This window comes from Typopeltis vanoorti, chromosome 16 (genome assembly GCF_054136105.1).
Source record: "Typopeltis vanoorti isolate ZY-2024b chromosome 16, IOZ_Tvanoo_1.0, whole genome shotgun sequence".
NCBI lineage: Eukaryota > Metazoa > Arthropoda > Arachnida > Uropygi > Thelyphonidae > Typopeltis > Typopeltis vanoorti.
This window is the reverse complement of record NC_143564.1, coordinates 74,881,000-74,903,610: the sequence shown is the minus strand read 5'-3', so window position 1 is coordinate 74,903,610 and position 22,611 is coordinate 74,881,000. Positions and strand designations below refer to the sequence as shown.

General features: G+C 35.7%; 1 protein-coding gene across 1 annotated transcript in view; it reads right to left on the bottom strand.

The window, feature by feature from the left end:
• LOC150098133 (NBAS subunit of NRZ tethering complex-like) overlaps positions 1–22,611 on the bottom strand; it is a 1,063,858-nt gene that overhangs the window by 125,076 nt on the left and 916,171 nt on the right. The window contains exons 51-52 of the mRNA XM_090406267.1: positions 18,108–18,253; positions 1,476–1,565 (exon numbers count right to left, since the gene is read on the bottom strand). Coding sequence (XP_090262393.1) covers positions 1,476–1,565; positions 18,108–18,253 — 236 coding nt within the window. The remainder of the gene's footprint in view (positions 1–1,475; positions 1,566–18,107; positions 18,254–22,611) is intronic.

The following is a 22,611-nucleotide window of genomic DNA, read 5'->3' as shown; positions in this document are numbered from 1 at the left end:
CCGGGAGAAAACATCACTATTAACAATAACATAGTCAATGAGACTTTTCTTATTCCTTGCCTCTTCTCTCCATGTGAATTTGTGCACATTTTTATTTTGAACATAGTGTTAGTAATAACCAGTCCATGTCCTGAGCAGAAATCCAACACATATTTGCCATTATTATTAGCTTTGCTCATTTCTCCAAATTTTCCCAACATATTTTTGTATGTCTCACAATCATTTCCTACTCTGCTATTTAGATCCCCCAACAAGGACCAACTTTTCATTTTTCATTGTGTCAGTTGCTTTTTCTAAAGCCTCAAAAAATTCCTCCACTTCTTCCTTAGTAGAACCTTCTCTGGGACAATAGGCACAAATAAGTCTCATTGTCCAGTTCCCCATTCTCATATTTGCCCACATTACTCTACTTGAGACTGACTGCCATTCAAGAAGATTAGCCTTGTATTTTGTGTTGAATACTGTGGCTGCTGCTTCTTTTCCTTGATTGTCGTTGCCTGAATATAACATTTTGTATTTATTGATCAGAAAGATCTCACCAGTTTTAGTCTTCGTTGTTTCAGTCACCCCTATTATGTCGATCTGGTACTTATCTATTTCCTCAGCTAGCTCCATTTCTTTGCCATTCAGGCTTCTTATGTTGATAGTACCAGTCTTTAACTCTGGTGATGTTGAGTTGGGGTTTGTTTTCAGATTTGTTCCAGTAGCTGACTTTTCGCTGTTTGCCCTGGTTCCCTGGCGAAAACAACGGGAGCCTTGTTTAACCGGGCAACGCTCCAGCCATCATGAAATTGTGTCATGTTGCACCATCATTTTTTATTTTGGTTTAACCAATAAGAATACAATTTGATCGGCTAAATCCCAAATTGCCAGCCCATCCTCGTTCATTCAGTATCCAAGTAGATACCCAACAGGGTGCACCATGAGAAGGTGAGGATTGGACATTAGGTCAGAAGCCCTGGTCGGTTCTCCGCATTCCTTTAAAGGCTATGTGGAGGTCTCCTCTCAGTTATACAGCTTTGATCCTTAAGCACCACATGAATTATGTAGCAAAATTAAAGTATTTAATCTAAAACACATATTTTGTGATGAATATCTCATCACATCATCAGAGTGAAGACACAAAAAAATGATGGACAGTTACGTGAAGTGAGAATGGAATGACAATAGACATTACAGAGGGCTTTCATTCTACCACTCTCTAGCCAGTCACATGGTACCATTAGGAACTCATGGAAAACAATATAACATAGACATTAACATGGCAATAAGAAACTTAGTCAGTGGGTAAAGAAGTGCATGGCTCATTACAGGTATGTACAAATATAAAGACAGTTAAAAATAATTTATTAAATATTTAATAAATTTAGATTACAACTGCATTCATTGAGTTAATAACTAGTTAATCAGATACCATTCATGTAGGAATAATGCTAAAGAAAGTAATTACTAGATAATAAAAATAAAAATCATACCTGTTTTCAGATAATGCATTTAATATTCTTTGCATTATTTCCAAATAATTCATATCTCTTAAATAGGGATGTAATATAGACTTCGGTCGTCTAAAATGAAAATGAGAAACTAAGTAAATAACAAATAAATAAAATAAAAATGTTTTAAATCCAAGTGACTTTCTCTCTTACTCACAGAATAATTATTATTCCACATTATTATAGCTAACTGTATAAAAAACATAAAACAATTTATGAAACATGTAACTGCTAAGAATGTAATCTTACAAGCATACCATAGTGAGAGTAGCTTCAGTTGTAAATTCAAACCAACCAAACAATCTGTGTGTGTGTGCGGGCATGCGTGTGCATGTCTGTTTTATGCTTCCCTCAATAATACTAAATTATTAGTTGTGGAAATAACACTAGAAGATGCAGTCAAATGAAACAACCTTTCTAGCTGCAAACAAGCAGAAGATTTTCTTCACATAACCATAAGATTATGGAATTGGGCTAAGGATATTGCAGAATAAATGGTATAGTAAGGAACATTTGTTTTAAGTAGTCGATGATGCTGGATTGTTAGTGATATATTTGGACACAGAGGACACAAACTACTAATAAAGCAGTTTATCTTTCCCTTTACAAGGTCACAATAAGACTAGATAACAGTGCTCAGATATGGATGTTTGAGTTCTCTTGACTGAAGAGACAATGAATGGGATCAAGTTCAGAGGGAGGTAATACTGTGAAAGGTTGTATTAGAGAAAATAAGGAATGTGGGCATGAAAGGGTAATAACTAGACAGAGGAGAGAGAGAGAGATATGACAGAAATATAGAAGTTAATAAAGATACTATATAGCATATATAGGGAACATTTTTCAACTAATGCCACTAACTGCCATTAGAAGCTGAGAGCATGATTAGCAAGCATGTAAGCTACTATAGGTTTTTCTCATAGCATGCAACATGAGTGGAATAAGTTGTCAGCAGAAACTTAATAAATCTTCAGTGAATGTAATAAATTTAGTTTAATCCTTTATCCAAGTATACACAAACAAAGTTTGTGCCTGAAGTATCTTCAGGACTGAGGCAACTCATGGCAAAGGTGGACCAAGCTTTCATCACTCCTAATCTTAGTATTCTTATCTTATCTACAATGTCAGCATTTTCAGCAGCAAGTTCCCCAGCAGCATCTTCAACACTGGAAACAGCACTTCTTATCTTGCAGCAGTCTGGCCATAACTTATTCCAGGCAGCATTAAGTGTCCTAACCGACACTTTGTACCATGCCATGGCAATGACTTGAATAGTATGAAGGATATGATAACGATCCTTCTAGAATTCCCTCCGAGTCGGACTGATAAATGAAGTTGCATCAAAACATCTTTGGAACATGTGTTTTGTATACAATTTCTTAAAGTTTGATATGACCTGTTGGTCCATGGGTTGCAAAATAGATGTGGTGTTTACAGGAAGAAATTTTATCTTGATGAAGTTAAATTATGCCTCCAAATCTTCTTCCAAGCCAGGTCGATGCCCTGGAGCATTGTCCAGAAGAAGCACAGCCTTTACAGGTAAGCTTTCTTCTCTCAGGTACTTTTTCACCATGGGTCCAAACACCTCCACGATCCACTCTGTGAATATGCTTCTTGTTACCCATGCCTTGGAGTTTGACTTCCAATAAACACTAAGCATGGGATTGCAAACATTCTCCTTCTTGAAAATTCTTGGTGTCTCAGAGTGGTAGACCAACATTGGTTTAATTTTGAGATCACCATTAGCACAAAATAAAAGAGTTATTCTATCTTTCATAGGTTTGTACCCTGGCATACACCTCTCTTCTTTTGTGATGAAAGTTCTTTTGGGCATTTGCTTCCAGAACAACCCAGTTTCGTCACAATTAAACACTTGTTCTGGCTTGTATCCATGAATGATGGTTCACTCCTGAAATTCTCTAACAAACTTCTCAGCCTCCTCTTTATTTGCACTGGCTCCTTCTCCATGACTAATTACACTATGGATCCCTGATCTTCTCTTGAACTTCTCAAACCATCCTCTGCTTCCTTTGAATTCTTCCTCTGCCTCTGCTGTAATGTGTCCTGCCACATTTTTCTTCAAATTTTCATAAATCATTCTGGCTTTGCTGCAGACCATCTCTTGAGTCATAGTGTCACCAGTCATTTGACGCTCATTTATCCAGATCATCAGAAGCTTTTCCATTTCTTCATTCACAGAACTTCTTTGGGATTGAGAGGCCAAGGTCTTCACACCAGCTGCAACTGAAACTGCCTTAATCTCCTCCTTCTTCAAAATTGATGATGATGCTATGCCATGCTTGACTGCTAAATCCACAATTCTAACTCCTCTTTCATATGCTGAAATTATTTCTTTCTTTTGCTCAATTGTGAGCAACTTTCTGCTTCTCTTGGGTTTGTCACTTACTTTTTTTGGCCCCACTGTCAAGAAAATTTTTTTCACTTTTAAAATTTTTTTCTGAAAAATATAAAAGAAATATGACATATAGCATATCATCATCATCATCAAATTCCTGCCATGTACCCTCAACGGGTGTACAGGATATGACAGTACTACATGAAAAAATTACATCATTACTAACTTCCTATCTACAATTTTCCTCCAAATCAGTCTGTTATTTGTCAAGACTCCAACATTATCAGATCTTATATTTCTATCGTCTAAAGCACTTTGTACCGTATCAATCCACCTATATCTTGGTCTTCCTCTGGGTCGTTTTGCTGCCAACCTGGCAGAGAACACTTGTGTTGCTAATCTTTCCTTGCCCATTCTGTTTAAGTGACCATACCACCTGAGATTAGCTCTGCTAACACATTCCTGGATGCTGACAATGTCAAGTTCTTTCCTAATATCCTCATTTTTAATATGATATTGCCATTGATGCCATCTGTTCACGCCTATAATCTTTCTCAGGACTCTCATATCTGCGGTCTCTAGTCTTTGGTCAAGTGTTTTACTTCTGACCCAGCTTTCAGATCCATAAGTTAAAATTGGTTTGAACACAGTCTTGTATACAGCTAATTTAGTGTTCCAACTAATTTCTTTCTTATTCCATATGAATTTATTCAATTGACTTCCCACGATACCAGCTTTGCTGATTCTGTTGTCTATTTCTATATTTAGTTTACCATCTTCAGTAAAAATTGTGCCTAAGTAGCTGAAATGTTTTACTTGTTCCACAGGTTCTCCATTCACAACACAGTTGACATTTTCAATGATTCTGCCTATTTTCATTGTCTTTGTCTTTTTATTGCTGACCTTCATACCATATCTATTACAACAGCTATTCAGTTTAGTCAGAGAATCTTGCAGACTTGTAGCGGATTTATTTAGAAGTATAACATCATCTGCATAAAGCAAAGAGCTGACATTAACATCTCCAATTTTGATATCAGGTTTAATACCACATTCCTTCATAATGTGATCCATATAGATAATGAATAACAGAGGGGATAATGTACATCCTTGTCTCACACCAGATTTAACATTAAACCATCTTCCTGTACTTCCTTCAATTCTAATTGCTGACTCACAACTCAAATAAAGACTAAGTATTGCTTGATATAATGCCCCATTGACACCATATAACTGCAGCGTATTGAATAGCTTCTCTCTTGGCACCTTGTCATATACCTTTTCCAAATCGACAAAACTTAAATACAGGTCTTTGTTATATTCCCATGCTTTCTTGACTATTTGTCATAAAGTGAAGATCTGATCCTGACAGCCTCTATTTGGCCTGAATCCAGCTTGTTCTTCACCAAGCTTTTCTTCCACAATTCTTCTCAACCGTTTCTCAAGTATACTTGCATAGATCTTGCCAGGAACACTCAGTAGGGAAATACCTCTGTAATTCTCACATTCAGTTTTATTTCCCTTTTTATATATGGGTACTATGAGAGCTCTACTCCAATCATCGGGAATTCGTCCCTCTGTCCAGGCTTTCTGAACTATGCAGTGCAGCCACTGTAAGACTCTTATACCACCATACTTCAGCATTTCTGGTCGAATATCATCTACTCCTGCTGCCTTTCCACATTTCAAGCCTTTGATGGCTTTTTCTACTTCAAGTATGGATATATATTCCTGACTGCATGCCTGGTCAGTGTTTTTTATCACTGTGCTGTCATCACTGCTTGTTTCATTTAGCAGTTTTTCAAAGTAATTACTCCATACTTCAAGGATATCTTTTTCTCCTGTTTTCATTTCACCTTTATCATCTCTAATTCCTTTTACAGCACTCTTTCTCCATTCCTAAGCTTCTTCAACAACCTCCAGAATATTTTGCCACCTTCTTGATATTTATTTTCTATATTCTTGCCAAAGTCATATTGCATATAGCATATTATGCTATATGCTATATAGCATATAGCACATATAGCATATTATTTATTTAATTAGATAAGAATAGAATTCACTAATTATAAATTAACCCCCTCTCCATAGCAGAATTTAGCCAAGTAAAGAATAAATGCAATCACACTTCCCTCTTGCATTCACAGCCACATGGAGCGTGCACCGTACTGACACTGGTATGAGGCATCTCACTTCTCGCTGTCTCGAATGTAAACAACCCAGTTGGGTTGGTGGGTCTCCCCTATGTGATGTGGTCAGCTCATTTCTTTGTCACACACATACAGATGGAAAAAATAAGCTCCTGGAATGGCCTGACCATTCATGTTTGCTGCTTTATGTTAGCGCACGCATCCACTAAAACATTTGTTAGCCGAGTCCGAAAAACAGTGAAAAAAATCTTCGTTAGCCAAAAAATTCATTAGTAGAGTCACTCGTTAGCCGAGGTATCACTGTAGTCTAACCAAGCAGGAAAAAACTTCCAATTGCATTGAATGTGTTCAAGGAAAGTATGATAAATGCTTAGGTTCCTATAAAATAATTTTTAATAACTTGCAAGATTCCACATCCACAAATTTACAGCTTCTTTAGTTCTTCTAGGCAATCCATTAAAACAACTTTAAATTTTTAACATCTACTTTTAATTTCATGATACAATAGGAAATCTTATGAACTATAGGAACCGAACAGTATTTTTAAGTGGGAGATGACTGCTTAGTGGAGACCTCATATGGCTTGAAAAAGTGTCACGTATAGTCTCTAGAAAAGAGTTTCTGGAATATTTAACACTTAACTCATCCAAGTTTACAGCCTTTCACTGGTTGGATTCATAGAAAGTAAATATTTTTTATCTCATTCATCTTCCCTTTCACATTATTATGTTAATAGCCTGTCATACCCAGTAACTTGGTTTTTTAGAAACCTACTTACTGCTTATGGTAGAGCAGTTAATCCTATCTGCTATATCTGTAAATTGTATGCATTCTTGTGAGGTTTGCCTGTTTTTTGGGATGAAAAACCCTGCCACATCAGTACAAGCTAATGCACCTTCAACTGATAGTTCCAATAAAGATTCTTTACATCCTAGATGGGATTCGAACCCAGGACTTTCCATCGTTGAAATGAAGGCTGACTAACTTATCTTCAGTTATGATAAGGCAGTTAATCCTATATGCTATGTCTGTAATAGCAGGTTTGCCTATTTTGTTGGATAAAAAACCCCAGTTTACCAGAGAAACATGCTGCCGCCTCCATAAGAGACTGGCTAATTCATCTTCAGTGTAAGAGCTCTGATAAGGGTTCTTTGCATCCCAGACAAGATTCGAACCTAATCTTCCATCACTGATGCTAACTGATTTAGGAGACTCTAATGATATTCACTAACTATTATTTTCAGTTTTTGGACAACCAGTTGAGACTCAATTAGTTTTGTATATTAAGAACAATTTTACTTTAAATGCAATCTGTAATGATTTCGATTGCAGAGAATCAAAACACACATCAAATTATACCTTAAAGTCTAATATTTTTACATTCACTATGCTCTTGGGCAATGTATATTCCACTCTCACCAATCTTCTCCATGCAAAGAACTAGCCTCTCACTTCCCTTCTCAAATCTGCCTTCTAGTTCCACAGATAATCTATATTTACACCTGTCTCCCACCAGTCTATGAAAAATTTCTTCCACATCTAACCAGTAACTATCCCTTACAGGTTTGTATGTGTTAATCATCTCACCCTCCTGCTATTCACGAGTCTCTGCAAATGACATTCCCTTGATCTGGCTTCATACTTAATATTCCAGAGATCCAACAATACCTTCGTATCTCCACCATATCCTCATCCTCTTTAAATCCAAGTGACTGAATTTGTACATAGTAATATACGGTATATGTTGAGTGATCAAGGCTTTATACAATGAAATTATATCATCCTCACTGTTAAATATCATAGTTCTCTTCATTTATAGAACACAACTTCATGTCTTCCCTCTTCCAAATAACACACCTCTATACAAGTATAAATATGTATTCTTGATTACATGCCTGTTGTGTTTTTTCTCACTGTACTGTCACTGACTGTTTCATTTGATAATTTTTTGAAGTAATTACTCCATACTTCAAGGATATCTTTTTCTCCAGTTTTCATGTCACTTTTACCATCTCTAATTTCTTTTACAGCACTCTTTCTCCATTTCTGAGATTTTTCAACAGCCTCTAGAATATCTTGCCACCTTCCTAATATTTATTTCTTATGTTCTTATCAAAGTCTTCCCATGACATTTGTTTATCTAGTTTTACAGAGTGTTTAGCTTTCTTACATTTGTCTTTGTATTTTCTCTAAGAGCACAAGCTGACTTATTTGCTAGGAATTTTTGATATGCTTTCTTCTTTTCATTCACTGCCTCTTTAACTTCCTGTGTCCACCAGGGAGTTCAGATTTTTCTATCCTTACAGACAACCTCACCACATGTCTCTCTGGCTGAATCAATCAATGTTTTCTTCAGGATTTGCCACTGAATCTCCAAGGTTTTCAAACTGTATCATTTTATCTGGAACAATGTTTGTGTATTTTAGTCTACAGTTCACATCTGAGAGATGCTCAACTTTTATTTGCTTTAAAACTTTCTTACATGTTCTTCTTTTCAATATTAAATTCGATTTTATCCTGCTCAAGACTAAATAGTGATCACTTCCAATTTCAAATCCTCTGTACACTCTGGTGTCCTGCACCAGGGAGAAAACATTACTATCAACAATAACATAGTCAATGAGACTTTTCTTATTCCTAGCCTCTTCTCTCCATGTGAATCTGTGCACATTTTTATGTTGGAACATGGTGTTAGTAATAACCAGTCCATGTCCTGAGCAGAAATCCAACAGGTATTTGCCATTATTATTAGCTTTGTTCTTTTCTCCAAATTTTCCCAATATATTTTTGTATGTCTGACAATCATTTCCTACTCTGCTATTTATATTCCCAACCAGGACCGACTTTTCCTTTTTCATTGTGTGAATTGCTTTCTCTAAAGCCCCAAAAAATTCCTCCACTTCTATTTAGTAGAACCTTCTGAGGGACCATAGGCACAAATAAGTCTCATTGTCCAGTTCCCCATTCTCATATTTGCCCAAATCACTCTACTTGAGACTGACTGACTGCCTGCCAATCAAGAAGATTAGCCTAATATTTAGTGTTGAATACCATGGCTACTCCTTCTTTTCCTTGATTGTCATTGCCTGAATATAACATTTTTATTCATTGCTCAGAAAGATCTCATCAGTTTTTGCCTTTTTTGTTTCAGTCACCCCTATTATGTCGATCTGATACTTATCCAATTCCTCAGTTACTCCATTTCTTTGCCATTCAGGCTTCTTATGTTGATAGTACTGAACTCTGGTGATGTTGAGTTGGGATGTGTTTCAGGATTTGTTCCATAACTGCAAAAAAGTCAGTAGCTGACTTTTTGCTGTTAATCCGAAAATAATGGGGGCCTTGTTTAAATTGGTGACACCACAGCCATGAAAATGCTACAGCAAATATGAGAATGATATTTTCTGTAGCATTTTCATAGATATATTTCATATCAATAAACTGTTTAGAATTGCCATAATCTCTAATGGCTTTTATTATTGATGTTTTTATGTAGTCAAAAGCTGTTTTAAAATCTATAAAGGCTGTGTGAATTCTTGTGTAGTGGCTTAAGTGCTGTGAGGACATTATGTTGGAGGTTTAATGGATTTTTTACAACACTCAAAAAGAATTAAAATAGAATTTAATACTTCCTATATTTCGTCCTGGTCACTAGGACATCTACGGGGATTACAAAGACAATTATTGTAACATGCACACAAAAACTTACAATACTAAGTCCAACCACGTGGGTGACAATAAAGTCCTATCTAGGTGGAGCGCCCTCTAAGGGCAGTAGTAGGTGGCCTGGAATGTAAGGTGGGACCTCTGGTGATGACTGTTTCCCAAATCTTCGGAAGCTTAATGCAACCGTATTTGTTAAGATTTGGTTGGTTTCTGAGAGCTGCTGCTTCTGCTTCTAAGAAAAGTCTCTCTTTCTTGAATTTGCTGTGGTGGAGCATGGTGGTTTTCTTCCATGATACTCTGTGGGTAGTGTCCAAAACACGGTCAGCCAAGCCTGAATGGCCATAGTTGTGTTTAACGATGTACGACTTGTGTTCCTCCAGGCGGATGGATGCTGATCTGCCTGTCTGTCCAAAGTACGCACGCTTACAGGAACAGGGTACTTTGTAAACTCCAGGCAGAGAGAGAGGAGGGAGCTGATCTTTCGTAGAACGGATAAGGGTAGCCAGCTTGCGGTAGGGCTTATATGCTGTGTGTAGGTTATACTTTTTTAGTATCTTGGCTATTTTTTCCGAAGTGCCACGGATGTAGGGTATGGTGATGGCATTTTTAAATTCTTGTTGACGAGAGGGACGGGGAATGGGGGAGGAATTGATTATTTTTTTGATGCTGTGTTCGCTGTAGCCATTGGAGAGGAAAGTTCTGTGTATGTGGTTAAGCTCAGTAGTGAGGGCGGTTCCACTGGAACAAAGATTGTGGGCTCTCTTGGTAAGGGTTTTAATTATGCCATATTGTTGTGAGGGGTGGTGGTGGGAGAGTTTGTGAATGTATCTGCCTGTGTGTGTGTGGGTTTTCTGTATACACTTGCTAATGATGCAGTTTTCTAGTTTTAATTTACTTCCTTTTTATGCACTCAAATAATGTTTGCATAATTCCATATTCGAAGTGTTTCTTCTTTTTTTTTTTTATGCATTTATTGAAGAGGATTTTCGATTCTTGTTTTAGAATATTCCACCTTCTTTAATCATTTCTATTATTAAAGTAGTTTATACAATAGTTTATTCAGGAGTAGAGTCCAAAAGAAGGCCTGTGACTAGTGATGTGGCACAGGGTTCTGTTCTTGGACTCCTACTGTTTAATTTGTACATTAATGATATAGGAACTGTTCAGTTGTTTGCCGATGGTGCAAAGTTCAGTAGAGCAATAATTAATACAGATGATGTTAAAATTTTGCAGGATGATTTGGTTAGTCTGGCAGTCTGGGCAAAGAAGAATGGATGTCAGTTTAATGTGGCCAGAGTCTGTTGTGGGTGCCATGACTGTGTATGAGTTCAAAGCAAAGTATGATAGATACTGCGTAAATGTTTGATAGTGCTTTACATGATGTTTAGCGCCATCCTCTATGAGTCTAAGGATCCATAATAATAAACCATCCTCTCCAGCAGTTTTATTGTTTTTCATACATTTTAATGATTTTTCAGTTTCAAAGAGTTCTAATGGAGATATATCAGAGGTATTGTCATACTCTAAAAAATGGACAAAGCCAGAGATTTAGGAGTGTAGTGGATAAGGAATTAAAGTTTAATGGCACATAGCAAAAGTGGCTAAAACAGCTCATCAGATTACTTGGTTAGTGAAGAATACTTTGACAAGCAGATTATTATTCCTCTTTATCGAGCCTTGATAACATCCCTATCTTGATTACTGTGTGCAGATCTGGGCACCAGGGTTTCTTGGTGATGAGGAACAGGTGGAGAGGATCCAGAGGCGAGTGACCAAGATGGTAGCAGGTCAATAGAATGAACCTTACGAGAACAGGTTAAAGATCTGTAGGTTACAGAAACTGGTTGATAGGTGGAAAAGGGTGATATGATTGAGACATACAAATTACTGTAGAGTTTTTACAAGGTTAAAATTTTTCAGAACAGGTCTGGTGGTGGGAGAACTAGGGGCTATTCTTAGAAACTGAGTAAGAGTGTAGTTACCAAGTATGTTAGAACTAGGTGTTTTTGCTTGATGAATGAGTGGAATATGTTGCCAGAGTCTGTTGCGGGCGCCATGACAGTGAATGAGTTCAAATCAAAGTATGATAGATACTGCACAAATGTTTGATAGTGCTTGACATGATATTTAGGGCCATCCATTATATGAGTCTAAGGACTACTTGGAGTAACCCATAATGATAATAATAAATCATCCTCTTGAGCAACTTTATTGTTTTTCATATGTTTTAATGAATTTTTTGGTTTCAAAGAGTTCTAATGGAGTTCTATCAAAGGCATTGTCATAGTCCATTTTTTTGTAGTTTCTGGAATTTTCTTTCTATCTGCACTTTTATACAGATTCATGTAGAAATTTTTTTCTGCTTCTGCAATTTCTTGTTTGCTAAATAATTTTCTTTCATTCTGGTCTTCAAAAGCTATAATATTCTTTCTTCCAGATGGAAGATTAGTTCTTAGAATTCTGAGGTTTTTCTATTTTTATCAATGATTTTTGGATCTTACCATCTTCTCTTTTCTTAATTTCTTTTATATTTATCCTTATTTATTACTGTTATTTCAATCGTTCCTCTTTTCCATTCTGCAGTCAACTGTTTTCTGTTTCCAATGAGGTCTATTGTTTTTTTTCTAATAGTTTCCCAGCCCAGCTCCTTTTATCTTTTAAATTTTGTACTGATTCAATATGAATATTTCTTATTTTTATTTCTTTCTAGTCAATGTTTATTCCTGTGTTGTATATTTTCTTTAAGTTTCTTTTCCACTGATACCTGAAACATATCCCTATTTGTGTAAACTGTTTCAGCTTTTATAATATTTTCCTTTTTTGCAATACAAAAAAGAAATCAATATTTCTATTTTCCCTCTCACCATTCTATAATCAGAGGTGATGGCAATATGGTTTAAAACACTAACATCTTTGAAGATATGAATTCTTGAAGAAAGTATAAAATCTATTTCATTTTTTGATGTCCCATTCACGCTCAGCCAAGTCCATCTTCTGGTGGGTCTCTTCTTGAAGAAGGTTATCCATAGCTTTGAAGTTAGTCAGTTACAAGAAGTTGATCAACCTGCCTTCCCTTTCTTTCCAAAAACTAACCCATATTTTCCTACACGTTTCATTATCATCCTTCTTGACTCCAATTTATAAGTGAAATCTTCCATGACTATTGTATATTCACACTTATCTTCATCTACTGCTTTTTTCACATCTTCATAAAATATAAATATCCATTTCATCATCATCACTTTCACTTCTTGGATTATAAACCGGTGTAATTTTGATATATGTTCTGTCATTAATCTTTAATTTTACAAAAGCTACTTTATCAGATAAACCTTAATAGACAGATGGATATTCTACCTAAATAAATTTAGTTACAAGAAAGCCAACTCCTTTTGATCTTGAATCTTGTAGTGTAAGACAATTTTCCTCTTTTCTTTTAAACTCTGATAGTCCAATTATGTCCCAATTTATCCTGTTCAGTTCATTCTCAAATCTTCTATTCTAGAAAATATCAAAGGTATCACATTGGCTCTTACTGATATAATTACAAGCCAGGACATAATTTTTTTCATAAATGTTCCATGAATAAAAATCATAAAAATATTTCAAAGACATTTCCCCACCGGAGACAGTGGACCTTTTTAAACATTGTGTAAATAGCACTTTTTTTTTTTTTTTTTTTTAATTCAAAGACAATTTTTTTTGAATAGAAAGAAGGATTAGCTATGAACTCTCTCCTATGTTAGCTGACCTATTCATGGAGTGGTTTGAAAAAATAGCCCTCCAGTATCAAGGAATACAACAAAAAATTTGACAACGATACATCGATGATATTTTATTATCGAAGATTTCATTACCTTCCTAAGAAATTGATCCTCAAATCAAATTCACAGTCAAATCAGAAAGAAATAGATACATTTTTAGATATATTAGTTGAGATATCAGAGCAAAACACAGTCTACAAGGAACTAACCAACAGAGGACATTATCTACATACAACTTCTTACCCCCCCCTCCCAAAAAATAGGCATCATCTGTTCCTTATGTGATACAGCCTACAGAATTTCCATGAATATAGATGAAAGAAACGAAGAGCTACAGTATCTTAATTCTGTCCTTCCAAAAAAATGGCTACAACATAACATTAGTCAAAAAAATTCTATCTGAACCTCTTAAATGCACAAAAGAACCAAGAATATAAAGGAAAAATAATTCTCCTATATATACAATCAATCAATAAAATAGCAAGATTGCTTCGCCAAAAAAATCTAGTCAGCTGAAACCCCCATAACCACCACTGCTGCCACTTAAAAACAAGGTGTTGCAAGATCAGTTGCAGTTGTGGACTACACTACATAGGACAAACTGGCAGATCTGGGGAAATACGTGATCAGAACACATCAAAGATGTCGAGCATGAAAGAAAACACAAATCAGGGCTAGCAGCACACATATAGATACAAAACATTTAGCAGAATGGCAACAAACTGAAATGTTCCCCATTGATTACCGCTTTTACTCAAGCACTCAAAGAATTAGCTGAAATTATGAAGTATCCTCTACATTATAACAAAAAACAAGGGGTGATTTTACATCAAATCTGGTCCTCCTTAACTCATCATAACACACCTGTATCTACCAGCATTATACAGCAACACATGAACCAGCGAAGATAACAGCGAATGCATGCTTTCATTGTTTAAATGTTTTCAAATATTTTTCACTAGAAATGTTAATTGTCATTAATTTACATGTAGTTTTTTTTGTAAGCTACACTACATAGGTCAAATTGATAGATCTGAAGAGATACTACAATAAGAACATATCAAGGACATTGAGAATGTAAGAAAGCACAATTCTTACATTCTCAACGTGTGTTTTGCTCTGATATCTCAACTAATGTATCCAAAAATGTATCTATTTCTTTCTGATTTGAATATGAATTTGATTTGAAGATGAATTTCGCTTAGGAAGGTAATGAAATATTCTAATTGGGCAGTAGAACCAAACCAGATGATTAAAATATCATCAATGTATTTTTGCCAAATTTTTGGTTGCATTCCTTGATACTGGAGGGCTATTTTTTCAAACCACTCCATGAATAGGTCAGCTAACATAGGAGAGAGTCCATAGCTAATCTTTCTTTCTATTAAAAAAAAATGTCTTCGAATTAAAAAAAAAAAATGCTATTCAGGACTAATTTATTCGTGCTATTTCCTGATGAAGTGAAACAAAGTTTTTTCATGAAACTAGCTGAATTAACACATAATTTCTTTCAGATCTGACATTTGGTGAGTGGTTTAATAATAGAAAATAGTGATTCTAATGTGCCCTTTCTCCTCAGAAGCCTACACAACCTAGAAATTGATGTTAACATAGACCTTATATAAGTTATTATTACCATTTGATTTATGTTGCTTCCATAATGATTTCTTCTTTCTCTAGATAGCATATTAGTCACTCCATTTATCCATTTTACACCTTATCAGAAAATTCAGCTGCTGTTAAATAACTCTTGATCAATGTCCAAACAGCAATAATCTCTTTACTGCCTAATTCCTCATTCCATACTATAGCTTAGATCTGTCAACTAAGCCTCTCACAATGTGATATTGAATCTCCTCATAAAAAGAGATTTGATATTCCATTCCTTTGACCAGGCTATATAACTTAAGTCTCAGAACAGGGAAGATTTCACCGGAGTGGAAAGAATGTATGGTAATCCCATTACACAAGGGTGATGCAAAGACTGATGTATCCAACTATCGACCTATTAGTATCTATGGAGTGGTGGTGAAGATTTTGGAAAAGTTAGTTAGGGTTCACATTCAGAAATGGGTTGAAAAGAAATCTCTACTTTGCAATGAACAGCATGGATTTACTAAGGGAAGGTCATATGATATTTTAGTGACTTGTTCACATTCTATAATAATGTTGCCACTGTGTTACACAAGTAGAATAGATATACCATGATACCGCTGGATTTTGCTCAAGCTTTTCACAGAATACAGCATGGAAGACTGCTGCATAAATTGGAGAATATAGCTTTGGATTACAAAATATTAGCCTGGATAAGATGGCTGACTGAAGATATCAAAAAGTAGTATATAGGGGAATGTGAGTCTGCAAGATTTAAGATAACCAGTGATTACCACAAGAATCAGTCCTTGGTCCATTTTTATTCAATCAGTACATTAATGACATTGGGAGATTTGACAGGGGACATACAGCTATTTGCTGATGATACAACGATAGGCAGAGCAATCAAGAATGCTGCTGATATGCAGTACTTGTAGAATGATTTGAATAGGCTGGAATTGTGGGCGTTGGAAAATGGCTGTCAGTTGAATGTTAGAAAATGTAAGATCATACACTTCAGTCAAATCAGATATCCAATGTCATGTTATGCTGGTGGAATTATGTTAGAAGAAACTGATCTGGCTAGGGATCTTGGAGTTTTGATAGGAAGTTGAAGGTCAAGGGTCATGTAGCGAAGAATGCAAATGCAACTCAAAAGATAATTGCAATGCTGAAAAGAATGTTCACATGTAAAGATAAGGATGTCATTTTGCCTCTTTACAAGGCCTCACTTGGACTATTGTGTGCAGGTCTGGTCTCCTTGAATCCATGGTGATTCTGATACTGTAGAAAGAGTGAAAAGGAAAGTATTAAAAATGATATCAGGATTGTGGGATATAATGATTATGAAGACAGAGAATTTGTAGAAGGCAGACACTAGCAAACAGGAGTAAGAGGAGTGATATGATTGAGACTTACAAACTTCTGAAGGAACCATACTGGATTTCAGTTGATGAAATTTTTCGTTTTACAGAGGGTGGGAAAAGGTCAAGAAAGGGGTGAGAGCTAGATTTTTCTCTCAGATGGTGCACGATTGGAATGAATTGCTATTGGATGTTGTGTGTGCAAGTAGTGTGGATGACTTCAAGAACAATATGACAGCTGGTGCATGTAGTACATGGCCTGCCTTAATGAGTCCCTGATCCCCTAGAGGTCTCTCTTCATAATAGTAATAATATCTTGATCTTCTATTCATATGTTAGTTTTGTCATCTGAGATTTCTTTTATACCACTCATTCTCAGTCCCCCCACCCCCAATAGCTTCTACAAGATTTTGCCACTTTCATTTTCGATCAGGTTCGTTTAGTTGTTGTTACACACAGCTTTCATACATTTTCCTCTGCATTCTGCCAGAGCATCTACTCACTTGCTTGCTAGGAACTTTTAATGTTTTTCTTCTTACCCACGAGTGACTTGAATCCACTATGAAGTTCTAATCTTGATATTCTTGCAGAAAACCTTAATCGTGTTTCCCTGGCTCTATCATTCAATGTTTTCTTCAGATTTTGAAGAAAATCTCTGTTTCTCAGCCTCAGTTATTGTTTGCAAATGCTTTCACCTTTTTTTCCAGTGAAACTGTGCTCTGTAGAGCTTGTCATTTAGGAATATGAGAAGTGGTATGATTTGAGACATACAACTTGTTGAGAGGAGCCTGTCAAATATGATTTCAAGTGATATGTTGTAACTGATAGTATTTGAATTTGATTGTTGCGATTTCCAGCTGTTTCCTTCATGAAATACCACCTATAATTTCCTGTTTTATTCCATCAGTGAAGAAAATGCATGTAAGTAATAGATTACTCTATTTATGATTATGTTTTCCTCCAATAAGTTCTTTCAGAATATGATTTGCTAGCTATTTTAAGATTAAATCCAATCTGTTTTCTTTGAATTAGAACCTTTCAGGGACTAGATAGTGGGAAAAAGAAGAGTTCATTTCTAGAAGCTAAGCTATATAAGAGTCTCTTGAATAGTGAAATGAAAAGGAAATTGATTCAGTCTCCTTTAGAAAAAAAAGACCTTAATTTATAAGTTATTTTTCTTCTAAATGTTCTAAATATAGTCTTACATAGTAAGAAGAGCTCTCCCATCCTACTTTAGGTTTTTCATCCTTCTAAACATAGAAACCGATAGAAGAACACACATAATTAACAGATACAGTTACCTCATGGTCTCAGTTGCTTTGGACTTAATTTTTTTTTTTTTTTTTTTTTAAATAATAAAAAAAACAGCTAGAGTTTGTGGTGTGCTCCAATGGAGAATTCTTTCAAGGCAATATGATTGTGATGTGTATTTGGTATTATGAGAGTTTCAATTTACAGTGATATAGGCCAAACACCTGCAGAAGAATTTGGTTTATGACTCCACTGAGGTCTGGAACTAAACTGATAATATTATATTTGCATATTTGACTTATGCTCTTAAACTAAAAATTAGAATTCCATACAGTCATTAAAAAAAAAAAAAGGAAGTCATTTTAGTAATATTTACCTAATACATAATATTTTAGCAAATTTTTTTTAAGTTTCATATGATTCTAAAAATTTTTATTTTATGTAGAAATTAAAATTGCATAGAACTTCACCTGAGCTGATCAATGACTAACTTAATTGCTTCAGTGTAAACATCTGTAAGTTCCCAAGCAACCTCTCCTGGACATGCAGCAAGTAATGACTGAACAAAAGCATACTGCTGGCCTTCCATTACAGCTTTTAATAGCAAAGAACGAAGCTATATAAACAGCAATAAAAATAAACAGACAATGTCAACTAAGTGACTGAGGAATCAAAATCAGTAATTATAAAAATAAATAACTAACCAATATCACAGAAAAAGACACATTTATTCTTTAATTTTTCATATCTGTTTTCAGTTTAGCACAAACTACAGTGAATATTCTTTTAGTAACAGTGCATGCTCCCCCCCCCCCCCCATGATAATCCTATGAAAAAAGGTTGCAAACCCATAGACATTTAGTATCCTGGTGAGAAGAGAAGGCCAAGGGATGGAAAATCCAACTCTTTTATGTATTAAAATGATCCTAAGCATAGGCATTTGAGAATTCTGGAAACATTCTGAAAGACTAAACTGCATGAATCAACCTGTAAAAGAGTGATGTCACATGCTAGTTGGCAATTAAGTTTACAAACCACATTCTAACATTGAAATATTTTTAATTAGTTTAATACTGATTTATTAATTAATAAAGTTGAAATTTTTGACCTTTTTTTTAGTATTTAAGAATAAAAAAAGTTTTAAATTAAAATTTTAAAAAATCAATAAAATAACAAACACAGTAATTTTAAAATGAACTTTTTCCCTTTATGTTATTTTCACCCACAAAAGCTTGCAAACCTATAGGATATTTGAAATCCTACAAGCAAGGGCTTAGTGTATTTAGAGATATTATAAAATTGGCGATTTTTATCAGATTTATTGTGTTTTTTCCCCTTAGAAAATTAGTGTTTCATAGTATATTAGTTTTTCTGTCATTAGAGTATTTAGTGTTTCATAACATATTTTTATTAAGAGATTGCAATATTAAATATAGTTTAAAGTGGTGCCAAAAATGCACAAGAAATGTAATAATGCTGAGAAGAACAGTGAAGTTCAGAACAAGAACACTTAGTCTAAGGAGATTATTGAAGACATTGAGAAGGATGTTGAAGTGATTTAACCTCCAATAGTGTGAATTTAAAGCAGATTATTATACCGATGATGTGGGAATTACAGAAAGTCAAGCAGTATTTAAAAGATTAAACGATAAGAAAATTAAGCTGCAAAATAAGAAAAACAAATCACTGAATCCGGTAAGCTAGTTAGCAATGAAAATCTGGTTGTAAAAAAGAATATTATTTGGTACAATGACTATCATAAAACATACTATTGATGAACATGTTATGATTACAAGTTTTCCCAGACCAAAAATTAAAAATGTAGCATATGCAATAAAAAACAGGAAAAAAAGAAAAAAAAGAAAAAAAAGAGATCATAATTGTAGTAGGCACTAATGACCTAACTTGCATTAAGTTCGATATGAGAGAGGATATGAAAGGTTTATTGGAAGAAGTGAAAATGAAAATCATAAGTATATTACCTAGATATGACACAAATGAATTAAGAAGAAGTGTTATAATGGCAAACACTTCCATGTGTAGGCTACATGGAAGGAAGGAATAGTATCATTGATCAGGACATTAGTGAAAAGGGCAGTTATGTCAAAGCTGACTAATAAATTTAATCTTTTCACTAATGTCCTGATCAATAATACTATTCTTCTCTTATAAAAGATATTTCTGCCCGATATCACGGTCCTCCTTGCCTACATACACTGCTCTGGGTATTTTGTGTGGCAAAATAATTTTTACCTACAGAAGAAGGTACAGCCCCCCCCCCCAATAGCTAACTTTTACATGGAAGACTTCGAGCAACAAGCCTTTTGGCCACCCTAAAACCTAAAGTCTGACTCAGGTATGTTGATGATATTTTTTCCATTTGGCATCAGGGCTGCAAAATATTAAATACATTTCTAAGCCACCTGAACAAACAACACAAACGTACCCAATTCACCATCAAAATTGAAAACAACTCTCTTCCTTATCGAGACACACCCTGAGGTTACCTCTCCTTCATGGTCTACCGCAAACCTACACATGCAGGCCAATACATATATAACAATTTATACTACCATCCAACTATACAGAGAGAGAAAAATCCAACTATAAAGCAACTATATATAGAGAGAAAAACCCAACTATAAAGCAACTATACAGACAGAGAAAAATCCAACTATAAAGCAACTATACAGAGAGAGAAAATGGTTTAAATGATGAAAAAAAAGAGGAATTATTTGTAGGGAGTGAGATTGCTAGGTTGCATGGAGTGATACACAGTGCACAGTGGCAGTTGGAGCACCTGCAAAACTCTTTCCAGAGTGCCTCAGCTAACGGAAATAAACAAGTGTTTCAAAGGAAAATTAAGCGTAAGAGTGGGAGAGTTTCAGAAATGAAGGAAAGAGTATGGCGAGTGTTATTAAGAGGAGTGATAGATGGAAGTTAACTAAATCGTACTTATCCGATGCGAAATTTAAGGACGTAAGTGAGAGTATTAGAGCACAAAAACAGAGGGTGAAAGAATTGATAGTTGTGGTGGATACGAATGAATTGAAAGGAGATAAATTTTTTATGAGAGAGGACTTGAAAGTATTATTAAAGGTACCGAAAGAAAAGAGTAACAGAGTTAGGATGGCGAGTCTGTTGCCACGGTACGATAGAGAGGAGTTTAGAAGGAGGGCCATAATCGCAAATGAGTTTATGTGCAGGTTATGCAGATAGTGTGGTGTGGAATTCGTGGACGTGTGAAATGAGTTTGATGGGCGAAAGGATTTATACAAGATGGATGGCCTGCATTTGAATGGATTTGGTGTGCAGAGACTGGAAAAACTGTTGCTGAATGAAGTGAAAATGGATGTGCAGGACCAGGGAAACTAGAACTACCAAGGAGGGGGGGGGGAGTGGATATATGGACATCAGTGAGACAGTTGATTGTAAGAATGTATATAATGTACCCGAGCCAGTACTAGAAATCGGAATGGGATAGTTAGAATAAGGCATCAAGATAGGAGTGGGACAAAGGGACCTCAGTAACTTGCTGAAGTTTTATAACACAGTAACGGCTGAACTGGATAAGGGTAATGCGTTTACAGTGATACTGCTGGACCTGGCTAAGGCATTTGACAGGAAACCACAAGGAATTCTAATCCGTAAACTGCAACATATGGGAATGGATATAGGCTTAGTGAGATGGATAGGTGAGTGGTTGATGGAGAGTAGTTTATTCAGGAATAGAGCCCAAAAGACGGCCTGTGACTAGTGGTGTGCCTCAGGGGTCTGTTCTTGGACTACTACTTTTCAATTTGTTCATTAACGATATAGGGAAGGATCTAAGAGGAACAGTTCATTTGTTCGCTGATGATGCAAAGTTGGGTAGGGCAATAGTGAATGCAGAAGATGACAAAATCTTGCAAGAGGACTTGGACAGATTGGATTTCTGGGATGTCAATTTAATGTGACAAAATGTAAGGTTATGCATTTTGGGGTGAAAAGATTAGCAGCAGTATATCACATCGGTGGAACTGTACTCCAGGAGATTGATGAGGGCAAGGACTTGGGAGTGTTGGTGGATAGGGAGATGAAGTTTAGGGGACACATTGCAAAAGTGGCTAAATCAGCTCATCAACTCACTTGGTTGTTGAAAAATACTTTGACGAGCAGAGCAAGTTATTATACCTCTGTACCGAGCCTTGATAAGACCTCATCTCAACTACTGTGCCCAGATTTGATCATCTAGGTTTCTTCTTGATGGGGAGGAGGTGGAGATGATCCAGAGGCGAGTGACCAAGATGACAGCAGATCTATGGAATGAACCTTATGAGAACAGGTTGAAGATTTGTGGGTTGCAGAAATTAGTTGATAGGCGGAAAAAGGGAGATATGATTGAGACATTCAAATTGCTAAAAGGTTTCTATAGGATTAATTCAGAGGATATTTTTGAGATCACGACTGGTGGTGGGAGAACTAGGGGACACCTGTGGAAGATGGGCAAGAGTGTGGTTAGCAGAGATGTTAGAGCTGAGTTCTTTACTTTTAGAGTGGTAAATGAGTGGAATAAGCTGCCAGAGTCTGTTGTGGATGTTATGACAGTGAGTGAGTTTCAAGGCAAGGTATGATAGATACTGTGAGAATGTCATATAGTTGTGTAGACATGATGTTTAGCCTCCCTCGATGAGTCTACGGACTCTCTGGAGTCGCCCGTAATAATAATAAAAATCCAACACAAAAGCTATGAGTCATCAGTACACTCTCAAACACAGAGCCCTAACAATTTGCTCCAATGAAAAAGCTCTAAACCAAGAATTTGAAATCATTAGCCAAACATTTGTAAAAAACGGCTACAATAAAAAAAAACAGTTCACAAGATTCTCAATAAAAATGCCACTAAAAGCAAAAATGATTACAAGAATGCCATAGCCATACCCAAAATTAGGGGCATTTCATAAAAAATAGACAGACCACAACTTAAATACAACA